Source organism: Prionailurus bengalensis, chromosome C1 (assembly GCF_016509475.1).
Source record: "Prionailurus bengalensis isolate Pbe53 chromosome C1, Fcat_Pben_1.1_paternal_pri, whole genome shotgun sequence".
NCBI lineage: Eukaryota > Metazoa > Chordata > Mammalia > Carnivora > Felidae > Prionailurus > Prionailurus bengalensis.
Window position 1 is genome coordinate 91,965,539 of NC_057345.1, and position 13,098 is coordinate 91,978,636.

General features: G+C 38.4%; 1 protein-coding gene across 5 annotated transcripts in view; it reads left to right on the forward strand.

Annotated features, from left to right (window-relative positions):
- The window catches only part of NTNG1 (netrin G1), a 339,296-nt gene that overhangs the window by 289,587 nt on the left and 36,611 nt on the right, over positions 1 to 13,098 (forward strand). Inside the window, exon 7 of one of the 5 annotated variants that reach the window (XM_043575715.1) lies at positions 4,278 to 4,412. The exons of the other annotated variants lie outside the window; for them this stretch is intronic. Coding sequence (XP_043431650.1) covers positions 4,278 to 4,412 — 135 coding nt within the window. The remainder of the gene's footprint in view (positions 1 to 4,277; positions 4,413 to 13,098) is intronic. 5 annotated transcript variants of the gene reach the window in all.

Sequence of the window (13,098 nt, forward strand, 5' to 3'; positions counted from 1 at the left end):
AGTGCCTCCTTATTTATTATTTGTGAATTAGTGGAGAGATCACTGGACTTAGAGACCGGAGAGCTGGGTTCAAGTCCCATTTTGCTATTTAATAGCTGTATGTCTTAGGTAAGTCCTTTCAGAACTCCCAGTCAAACAAACTGGGATCATATGGAATGCCCAGGAAACACTTGGTAAACTGTGAACTGACTTGCAAATATGGTTTGTTTTTGTTTTTGTTTTGTTTTGTTTTGTTTTTACTTAATCCTCATTAACAAAACCAGGGGGGGTAAGTATTCCACTGATAATTTCCTCTATTTTCTAGTTGAGAAAAGTAAGGTGAAATGAACCAAATTATACAGCTTTAGCAAAGAGTTAGCTTCCTGACTTCAGAGCTTGAACATCTTCTCCCAGCTACCCTGACATAATTAGCAAAACTAAACTTGTCAGACTTCTTACTTAAACGGTATGCTTTTTGGATAACAGTAGCAATTCCACCATGAGTTTGTGAACAGTAATTCAGTGGCCTTTATAACAATCGGGGTTACAAAGATTTGAGGCTATTAATAACCCAAAAGACATGTAGCTGTCTGAGTTTTGAATGCAGAGCTACACTTCACTGAATGTCATTTGTAAAATATATAAATGTCATACTATAAATACAGAAACAAGAGAAAAGGTAAAATAAATAGGAACGCAGGAATAAAAATCATTTTCATAAAATACCTAAGATTAACATGTTTTAAAGTGTTAATTTCATAGTATTTTAAACAAATCAGAGAAAAAGGCCTTAAAAGAAAAGATTTTATTCCATAAAATTTCTAATAGCAGGTAACTTAACAATATCCCAAAGTGTTTTACTCAGAGTATTCTTTCTTATAAGCTTTGGCCTTTTTCCAGTCCTAAAGTAATTTTATGAAGTATAAAATCTGCACTTACTATTTAATTTTAAGAGGTTTAAGTCCTGTTGTAAATCTATTTCTGATTATCTACAGGCAGGAAGGCAGCCTGTTTAGCTTTTGTCTTTTGAATAACATCAACTAGTGATGAAATATGAAAAAGCTGAATATACATTTCTTCTCCTGCCTAAAAAAATCAAGAGCATTTGTTATCTCCATTCCTAGACAGTTTGTTAGTTAAAATTATAAATCTTTGGGGAATTTTATTTTATTGAAGCAAACATGTTTCTATTCAGTATTTTATACTTTCCAAACCAAGTAAATTGGTAAACACAAAGATGAGAACTTTTAGGTACCATTAAAATTGGCTATAATATTCCCCCACATACCAAAATTCCTTAAATTGCTGCCTTTTTTCTAAGGCGTAAAATTGTTTGTAAAGAATGCTTTGGAAAATGTAGCTAGCTGATATATGCTATAGTCTATCTTTTGTGTTTAGTCTATATATATGTACAATGAATCAATAACAATAAAAGCTATGTCCTATAAGAGCTACGGGTTCCACTTTCCCACTTGAAGAGCTGCCTACACACCAGGCTAAGGCTGGAGTTTGCTCTCTGAGGGCCATTGGTAGCCTGTGGCTCCCTATTGCCAAGGTTTGCCCTAAGGGAAAGCATGAACTTATTCACTCTTTTCCACAGTTAAGCTCCCCAAAGGGCTCGAGCCAGGACTGAGAATTAAATTGAAGAGCATACATCACAAATAGTTGAGTTTAATACCTTTTTGTATAGAAAGCACTAATGAAAATGAATGGATATTTACCCAATTCACTTTCACAGAATTAAGCACCAATCTCAGAAAATTTGAACTTCATCTAACTCTTCTCCAAATTTAAGGGGGAAAAGAGGCATTTTGCCATCTCTTCAACAAATGACAATGAAATCCACCACACTGGCTGTGAGGGAACAGGCCAAATCTCGACAAAATATATAGACTGCATTGAAGTACGTGTCGTAAACTATTTGCGTCATTTTATATTATGACAAATACAAAATGCAGGCTATTCCGTGTTGCCACAGTGGTTGCTGCTTATTGGTTACTGGTGAATTTCCCCATTTTCATACAAATTCCAAGCACAGCCATGTCTCCAAAGATGCATGTAATTACCCTGTATTACGCAGCAATTACATGAAGATGACACCCTTGCATGCTTCTGTTTCATATAAACTCAAGCATTAAGCAGGAAGTTAGAGGATATGTGGTTCGTGACCTTGGGTAATCACTGCTAATAATCTCTGGTAACAAGCTTGACATCAGAATGAAACACAGGGTTCAGCATTTGCTACTAAACGTATCTCAAATTATGAAGTATTGTCTTTTTATTCCCCTTGAAACCCAAGATCAGGTAGTCAGAGGTACCTTCTATAGACAGGATACTTCTAATACCTATAAATCAATTGTACTGTAACTTTTTAATCAAACCTCCAAAGTATTTCATGTTATTTTTTAGCCTAACAGTCCTGCATATTCTTCCTGGTTTAATGTAATAAAATATAATACTCCAAGGCCATCACCAATATCTACCATTGACCATGGTATTCTTTAAAAAACTAAGTTATTTGTACATAAGGTGGTAAACCTCTCCTTGTCACTTATTTTCCCTACTGTTTGTATAACATAACACTTATCACCCTTCCTGTGACAATCACTGGTTTAGGTGTCCCATGTTTAAAAAAAAATTTGTTTACTTTCTTTGCATCTAAATCCTTATATTAATATAATTGCTATGGGCTAAATGACTAGACTGGTGTGTGGATTCCTGTTGGCTAGATATAACTGTACTCCCTGGTTTGCAAAATGCTGGTGACTCACTGTCAACTTATGCACTTGAAATAGTAAGAAACATTAAATGTTGAATAAGTATAGGCACAGACTTATAGTATAAATATGTACACAAAACATTTTAAAGCCATACAAAATTACTATTTAAAAAAATCTTTTTAAACAACTCCCATGTACACACATTAAAATAGAAAATGATGACTTAAAATAAAACTCTAATTATTAAATACAAACCAAGCCAGGCAAGGAGGGAACATTTTAGTTTATTTAGTTTTATTTTTACCTGCATATGTCACTATCACTATTAGTCTTATCAATGCTTATATCACCATAATGCAGAACTCAAAAATTGACTAACATGAAATAAATCATAATCGTAAGGTCTTCCACATTTTCTGAAGACATTCTCCAGTTGATTCCTGTAGTAAAACCAGAACAAAATGTCCAGTCCTCTCTATATCGTTAAACCTTGAATCTCTGTTGCCAGTCTAAAACACTAAACTTGATGCTGTTAAGCTAAAGCTCTCAGGGCTTCCGTTGGTTGGTTGGTTGGTTGGCTGGTATGATTTTACTTGGTTTTTAACCAGAAAACCTTTTAATAGGACCCTTTTAGTATAAAGGAAACTGAGAGACAGAGAGGCATAATGACTTGTCCAAGATTATACAGTGGGATAACAAGGAAAGAAACTTTGGCCCCCAAGTCCCCAAAGCTGCAAACTAGCTGTTATTACCTTTCAAACTAAAGGAAACCTAAGGAATCCCCACTTCAGGTTCAGCCTTTCAGCTAAACAGAGTTTCAGAAGCAAAAGTATCCTGTATAAGAGTGTGTGAGGAATCCAGAAAACACTCTATTTACTCTTCATTGGACAAAGTTGTTTTGTCCTGCCAGGAGACATTATGATGAAATATATGTCTCAAATTATGCCTATGTTGAAATTTACTTGGGATTACAAAATTTATTTTTCTTTCATGATTGTTAATCTAGGCTGCATAAAAACCATACTAACATGCCTAGCAGATAAAGTATCTAAAAGCTCATACCAAACAGTATATATATAAATAAGTTAAAGTGCTTTCCCATATCATAAAGTAAAAATGCCTTTGAGTGAACAAAGTGCATTCATATTGCACTTTAAAAATGTTCAGCAGTTCTCAAATATTGAGTGTAACAGATAAGGCCATTTGAATAATTTAAAACAGATTTTACACTGATGGCATATTGATTTATCCTTGATATACAAACTTCTCATGGTGTTCATTAAACCATCTAAAAATGCCCTAACAAATGGAATCTCTATTATGATCTGTTAGCCATGAAGAGCATAATGTCTTATTTCCTGGGAAGTTTTCAGTTAATTTCCTCCCATATCATAAAAACAGCATCACAGAAGGCTGAGGAAATAAATAAAGGGGCCTGAGATAGCTGTATTTGCCAAAGCATTTCATTAGCGGACATCTTTCTTTAAGTAAGCGATGCATTTAAGTGACGCTCCTGTGTTGATAACCTATAAGCCATGCAGACTTGTCTCCAGCCTGTGTGTTGTCTTGTTTCTACAGAGTGTTATTGTAACCCTTTGGGCTCAGTCCATGATCGTTGTAATGGCTCAGGATTTTGTGAGTGTAAGACGGGAACGACAGGGCCTAAGTGTGATGAGTGTCTGCCGGGAAATTCCTGGCACTACGGCTGTCAACGTAAGTAACTCTGGGAGCTGCCCTCTGCCTGCTGCAGCATGGCTGATCTGCTTGTCCAGGCCGGTGTGTGCAGCTTCTCAGAGCAGAAAAAGACCCAAGCCACTGACAAGCTTTAAAAGCTACTTAAAGCCCTAGCCTATGTATAGGAGAGAGAGCAATCCATCAGCTGTCCAGCCAGCTTCTTTGAAGCCCATCTTCTTCTCCTCTGAATGCAGGAGCAACTTATATTGAAATATTGTACTCAGATCCATGTACCTGGCCAGACCATAAATTAAGTGGCACAATAGGGACCCAGCGTGGAAATCCTCACCGCAAAATGAAGGGTGATGTGGATGTGGTTAATATATTTCTTGAACTGAAAGCTACCTCAAAGCTCCAGAGTTCATAAATTAAATGATATCTACATAACTTATTACCACCCCTGCTCTCACACCCATCACTGAATCTTAACCAGAAACCTAAGGGTAATAAATCTAAGGGATATTTAAATGCCAGGGTAAAATAATGAAAAAAAATCAATATTGATTTTAAGCCTCTGAGGTTAGGCACCATGCAGTGAGACTTAGACAGATGCCATTTGGTTCAGCCTCATTTCTCTGAGGATTATCAGACCTTCTTAAAAGCTTGTCAGGCAGGTGGCATGTCGGTGTATTCGGGGAACAGAAATTTAAAAATCTGAGCAGAAGCTTCCTTCTGTCATTCATAACCTTTTCTGCTTTTTCATTATGCACTAACTTGTGAGTCTATCCATACACATTTAGCTTACTAATATTAAAGAGCCACCAGGCAAATCCTCTAGAGCAGTGCAGTCCAATAGAAAATTGTGCAAGCCACATATGGAATTTTAAATGTTTTGTTACCCACATTGAAAAAGAAACTGAGTTTAACATCTTATTTTATTTAACCCAAATATCTCAAATAGTATCATTCAACATAAAATCAACATCAAAACTATTAAAGATACGTTTTTTCCATACTGTATTTGAAATCAAGTGTGTGTTTTATTCTTACAGAACATCTCAATTAGGACTGACCATATTGCAAGGCCTAATAGCCACATGTGTCTACCATATTGGACAGCACAGCTCTAGACATTTTTTGTTTGTTTGTTTTTCTGCCTTTTTGGGATTGTTTTGTTTTGTTTTTGTTTTTGTTTTTGCTTACTTTTCACTTGAAAACAATATCAGCATGCAGGAACTGTCTAAAGCTAAGTCCAGGGCCTTACAGAATATTTCACCAGCCACTCGTTGAATTTATACTTATCTGTAAGCTACCCTTCTACGTAATGTAAAGCCAAAGTGAAATTAACTGCCATCCTATTGTCATGGGTGGCAGAAAACTGTGGTGATAGTTTGAGAAATTTGCCATTGAGTATGCCAAGGTTAATATGGGATCAAGGAGCTGGAGGTGAGCATCTCCAGCCATGCTGGAGAGGAGCATTAGAAGACAAATAGTCAGAAGTCATGCAGCACACCTGCACGTGAGCTCTGCATAAGGCCATGGTTAAAAATCGTACATGCTATAGATTCCTAGAAGGCACCTTAGGGGTATGGATGACTTGGTGGATCCCAAGGACCATATGAGGAGCCAGGACTCAGCGGACAGTCATTGGTTCTGGAACATCTGGATGTGGAGGCCCAGAGAATGCCAGCAGCCAAAAGGAGAGAAGGAGGGACAGACAAAGGAAGGACCCAAAATAGGTCCAAGACTCAAGGCATAAGGCATAAGACTTTACAATTAAGACACACTTCTCTAAAAGAAAGATCCATGTAAATTTCCTGATGCAACAGGACCTGAGGAATGGGTTCCTGTAATATAATCAGAGAAAGACATTAGAGAGGAAAACTAATCTAGCCTTAGGGGAAATATATCCCAAAAAGGTCCTAACTTGATTTTTCTGTATTAATTGTTGGAGTATTATAAACCGATATAATGTCATCAAATTTTCCCTTCTGGAATTGGAAGACTGTATTACACGTGGCCTTACCACATAAAGGCTGTGCAATATAGAAAACTCTGTACCTCAGCTCCAGCATCTCACATCCTTGGTATGTATGGATAAATGAGATTATGGAAGCGAATGCTTTATCCTCTTGAGTATTTCTTGAGTACCTTCCATGAATTAGGCATTGAGGTAACAGTAGAGGCTACAAGGATGAAGAAAGATAGCTGCTGTGGACATATAGGCATGGAGTTCACAATCTGAGGTAAGAGGCTAACCTTCAACCCAATGATTATGAAAGAAGATAATCAGAACTAAGAAAGACCTATAGGTGTGCTTTTAGTGAAGCCCGGGTGGGAATTGTAAGGCTTCCCAAAGAAGTGACATTTGATTCAGTACTGAGGGATTAGTAGGAGCTTTACAGGAGGGAATTTCTTGAGCAAAAGTGAATGAGCTAACCCACTATGTTCCAGAAATACCAAATAGTTTTGATGTGATGGGGGATGAGGGGTGTGTGTGTGTGTGTGTGTGTGTGTGTGTGTGTTTGTGTGTGCACGCGCATGCATGTGTGTATGTGTTGGGAGGGAGGGAAGATGTTGAAAAGGCAACCAGAGACCAGATCATATGGCTTCATGAACACTAAGCTGAGGAATTTCTTCTCACTGGGGAGGAGACAGACACGGAATCCATCATACAGTTTTAAGCAGCGGAATGAAGTTGTCAGATTTCGTTTTAGAAAGATTATTCTGGCTGCTCTGTAAAGGAAGGACTGGAACAGGATGAGATGGGATTTGTTATATAAATTTAACATATTTCAAATACACCTTTGAGTATGCAATAGCTTTTTCTCACTCTGAAATATCTTTTCCTTCCCTCAGACCCACCCACATAGGGCTGATATTCTACATAAAAATATAGAAGTTCTGCTGTCAGTTGATAAATGGCTATGGCATGAGGATCCTTAAGTGCCTTCCCCAGGATCTCTCAGACCACCCCCAAGATCCAGCAACTACTAGGGTAATACCTGTCATAGTAAGGTGCCTCCAGCACCAGTATTATATAACAGATATCATTCTAATTAGTTGGCGATTATAGGTTGACAAATATTTTTCATATCACTCTGTGTCTGCACACACATGAATGTACTAAAAATAAGTCCCTCAAGTCAATTCTGTCTTTCTCTCTTCCCTCCACCCTCCTCCCCACCCTACCCCCCACAGTTCTACTGAGATGAACCCATCCTTGAGTTAGCCACATTATCAGTGGCAGTAATTAACCTGACAACAAGAAACCAATGCCAAGAAGAAAGCAGTGGTAAATAGGGCTGGCAGTGGTGCTGGTAGCCATGAGCAGGGAGGAAGCAGACACACTTAGGCTCTGGGTTTGAATTTCACCTCCACCTCCTACTACCTGCAAGACTTAAAGGAAATCACTTGGACTCTCTAAGCACAGTTTTTCGTCTTAAAATGGGGGTATACTAGGACCTAACACATATGATAATTGTGAAAATTCAAGGAAAGTAATGAATGTGGACTTTATGGTACATAGTAAGCACTCGATTATTATTATTTAATTCCAAGCACATGTTGATGTGTCAAAATTCTAGGCAAGAATCTGTGTTTAAAAGTTATTGTACAGTGATAGTGCAGAACATCAGCAAGCTGGGCCACTATTGAAATTCCAAACTGTGGACTTAGGAAGTTCTAAAAAGCCCTTTATGATAAGCAAGGCTGATTTAAGAGATTGGAGCAAAGCTGACCCCAAAAACAATGCTATGGCTTCAGCAGGCGAAATGAAGAACTCTAGGTTCATAAGTGAACCTTCTCCCTCAGGGGGCCACCGATTGTGTGCTCCATAAATGTAAGCTGCTCTCTCTGACATAAAAGGTGAAACACTTGAAAACCATTGGAATGAATGGTCTTTAGACAGCATGGAGCACACCCAATCTGGGAGAGAAAGGAGAAAGAAAAAGATTTCAAGGACACCAAGCAGAATCTAAATTAGTGTTGAGGTTACTAATAGAAGAATGAGATGTTGAGGAGAAGGAGGGTTTTTTTTATGTGCCCCTCTGAAGTTAGTGAAGAGGGATGAACCACATCCCAGAGAATAAAGTTAAACCATCCAAAAGGAAACCACGTTCCATGCTTCACATAAAACACGGAGGGTTAACATGTATTGGGAAGTAATGAAACACTTGTTCTAAGGAGATGGACATAGGGGAGGTTGGGGGTATTTTGGTTTGGAAAATTTAATGGAAATAGCCACACATAGAACCAATGAGGCTGAAGAGAAGGTGTGTCATTTCCCTGGAGGACATATAAGACACATTAGAATATCATGCAGTGTATATTAAGCTACCAAGTATCTCCCATTTTTACCTAGTTTATATGAATACTAATGGTACTTTCAAAAGAACTTATAGTCTTAATATTTGGACTAAAGTCCAAAGATTTGGTAACATAGTTCAGTGTTATGATTTTGAAAGATAACAGAGCATGTTGGAAATCAAGAACTAGTACATATAGCAAGGGGAAGGCTGAGATTCAGTGGCTGGATCATGGCCTACAATATCAGAATATGGGTTCTTGGAAGGGATCAGTACATATATTACTGTGAATAGAAAAATGAGTGTTTAGCAGAAGACTCAATGGCCTGATCAAGAAGATTTTTAATAAAGTTTGAGTAGGGTATTGTAAAAATACCTTTATAAAACTGTAAAAACTGAATACTGTGGCAAACCACAGAGTTAAGAAAAGAAGACAACAGTTATTCTCAGAAGAATAAGGGAAAGTTGGGGAACAATACTCTATGGCTTAGATGTTTTCCTTCCCAGAGAGAGCACAATGGTTATGTTCATTTTCTACTGCTACTGTAGTAAGCTACCAGAAACTTAGTGGCTCAAAACAACAGAAATGTATCTCTTAAAGTTCTGTATTTAGGAGTCCAACAATAATCTCACTGGGCTAAGATGGAGCTATTGGCAGAGTTGTGTACCCTTCTGGAGGTTCTAGCAGCAAAATCTTTTTCCTTGCCTTTTCTAGCTTCTAGAAGCCACCTGCATTCCTTTGCTCATGCCCTCCTTCCTCTACTTTCAAAGCCAAGAACTTTCTATCTCTCTTTGCCTTTCTTCCATTATTACATCTTCCTCTGACCACAGCTGGGAAAGGATCTCCACTTTTAAGGACTCATGATTAGATTGGGCACACACAGATAATCCAGGATAATCTCACTACCTCAAGGTCCTTATGTAATTTCTCTGTAAAGTTGCTATTGCCATGTAAAAGAACAGGTTATTAGGATATAGACATCTTTGATAAGACAGTCAACATTGCCTACCACAATAATCATTGATAATGTCAACTTTTTAATGCCAAGGATAAATACGCAGGCATCATGGAGATGGAATGTAACTCATGCTCAGAATAAAGATATGCAAGAATAAAACTAACTTGAAAAAATACGTTATAGGGTTAGAAAAGATTGTCATGGGTCGAGAAGGTATAGACTCACATTATGAATTAGAAGATAGAAACAGTGAAATATTTTTCAGTCAAGACCAAGAAGCTTATAGAAAAGATATTGTAAAGTGTATTATAGACCACACAGCTATTTGGAAGATACAGATATTTTTCAAAGCCAAATTAGAAAATCTAGATGCTCTGGAATCTTCCAAAATGAGGGAATTCAGATACCAAGACATTCGTTAAAAGATGTGGTCTACTAATTGTTGACTTGCATTGACAAGAGTGGAAAAAGGAGTCAGGAAACTAGTATTACCACTGGGTTAGTACAGAGATGGTAGTATCACATAAGTGAAGAAATGTTAATAAAAACCTTTAAGGGACATTGTCCCAAGCCTTAAGAAAAATTCAAAATATCCTTGAGGGGCGGGAGTAAGATCTTAGACCCTTATTAAACACACACACACACACACACACACACACACACACACACGCTCTTTTTTTTTTTAAGAAATAAAAGAAAAAATTGTTCCCAATAGATGACCTAAAATAGAAGACTTCTAAAATAACCAACATGGCTATCCAAGGGTTCCCAACAGGGTTTTGACAAACATTTAGTCCTCACTGTGTGCCATACACTGTGCTGCAAATTAAGGCTAAAAAATAGAAGTTGCAAAAATGTAGGATGGTATAAAGTTGTGTTCACAGTTGCTTACGTCACAAAGATGTGGCAATCTCAGCTCACATTCAAGCTCAATTCTAGATAGCAGTATGTCATGAGCAGCAAAGAAGCTAACACAACTTGAGGCTGAACAAAGACCAAAAGAAGTTATAGTCCTTCTGACATGTGCCCCAAGCAGCCCACGTCAAGAGTCTAGTCCTGGGAGACCACATAATAATGCAGCAGATAGTGATGTAGGAGAGTTCCATCTTTGGTGAAGGGATTTTCATAAAGCAAGCTGAAGCAGGTTGACACATGTCAACCAGGGTTCAGAGGGCTCTTATGTAACAAGTGGACATGTTGGTTCAGGAAGATAGAATGGAGACCAGTAGGTAAAAGAGAGAGGTGGGTCTCAGCATTTTCCAACAACTATTCTCCCCAGCTGTTTTAAGGATATACAGTAGAGTGCCTTGGGTAATGATAAATCCCCAGACTCTGGAAGAGTTCAGAGAGAAGCTGGATGGGCTCCTGTGAGTGATGCTTTTGGGAGAGTTTCTGCCTGAATGAATAGTTGAGTGAAAGGACCTCTAGAACCTTTCCAGCTTTTTGGTTCTAGTAGACCAAGTCAGTGGGCCAAGGGAAGGCATCATGAGATACCTCAAGTTGTATTAAGAACTAGTTTGGCCATTCAGCTGTCCTCTGTGCTCTTGCCTTTCCTTACCAATGGGTAGATTCTCATGCTTCTCACTGGCCATGTTCTCCATCCTCACTTCTTGGTAAATCCTTTTTTTCTAGAAACTAACTTTTCTCCTACTATAGATCAGGATTCTTTCTTTTATTTTCTTTTTTAATTGTTGTTTTGTTTTGTATGAGATTAACGTCTAAAGACCTGTCAACTTGTGATCATTAAGGTGATGCTTCCAATTGCTTCACTGAGATGAAGATTATACCTCCCTGGACAAATACTGTGAACCTAACTTGTAACTTTTCAATTGCCTCCAGTTGCAGTGACCTGCTATTTGCTGTGTTACATTAAAACATCCAATTCACATTTCACCAGTTGACCTCACATTTTGAATCCATTGACAGGTGGCACGTCACTTAACAAGGATGTCCGTGATGCTTCAGCGCATTTGCAGGCCCAAACATATGATTTCACTCATTTTGGCTCTTGCATCTCTATCACTAAACGTGAATGGCATCACTGAATCCAAGTTTTTAATTTCCTTGCTAGCAACTTGAACAACAGTCTCATCTCCCTTGCTGAGCACCACATACATAACAGTGATGAAAAGTAAATAGTTGGAAGGGTACTTGATGTTACTGTTGTTCAACTCCTAAGGGTGGGAAGGAAGTGCTCATTAAACAGAACCAGTAGGAGCCTCCCTGAGGTAATTTAAAAAGGAAAATATTAGGACGACAGAAGATAGAAAGTGGCAATTTGTAGGCATTACAAATAGGCTTGGTAGTCCTCCTGGGGAGAAAAGGCTCATTTTGTCATCTAGAAGAGCAAACCCCAGGGTTGCTCTCAGTTGTGAAATTTCTCCTGATTCAGCAGGACGTGGCCACAGCAGTCCGTCATGCTAATAGCCATCACTTTCCAGTTCCAGTCCTGTTTCCCTTCCATTATTAGCATAACTTTAATTTGGGATTGGGAGAAAAATCCCACCAATCTCCAGTACATCAGGGACCTGATGCCACCCATGAACAGGGGAGCCAAGGCTTACCCTCATGCCATGAAAAGTGCTGTCCCCCTTCACATTACTAATGACTCCATTTGGAGCAACCATTAGAGGCAAAGGCTGGGGCAGCTTGAAAGGAGTGCCTTGTTCAGAATTCCCTTCACAGTTGGATCATATCCTAAGTATGTTCAAAATCAAAACCTGTGACTCTCGAATTGTTAGAGCTTGACATAAGACAGATACAATGGTGGGTATACTAACAGCAACTCCAGACCACTTCCTGACATTCTGAGGTTTGCCTGCTACTCAGCTACCCTGTGCTCAGCTCAGAGTGGGGCCTCAGTTCTGACCTCAATAAGAAACATTCCATATTTACTTGGCAATCCATACGAATTTTCCCCCTTTATTTGAAGAGAATTTTGAAAATGACAAGAATGCCCAAACTCTACAATTTTACACCACTGTACAAGTTAAACAGTGAAAGGTGTGTGAAATGCCAAAACTCATGGAGAAATGCGGGTACAACTCTATCTACTAGTGTTCCAGATTCGAAGCAACAGCCTGGTCCTATCTGATAGTGAGATGATCGAGAGGCCAAGAAGAAATACAATACATGAAGTTTTTTCCTTACTTTAGACAATACATAAATGGAGTTTCACCTTGAGCCACTCTTTACCCACTAGTGAGTGTTGTGTGTGTGTGTGAGAAAGAGAAAGAGAATCTCAAAATCTTCTGAGGCTGTGTATATAAAGGTAATGTCTATGTGTGTAAATCAGCCCAATTGTAAAAGGGCTGCCCCACTTGAAATTTGTGGGAGAAAAAATTTTATGTAACTGAAAAATCAGTCCTCAGCCCCCATCAAACAGAATTCTGGGGTAGAGGAGCCACAGATAAACCAGGGTAGCTAGGGTTCCTGATAACTAAATTTTAGAAGTCAACA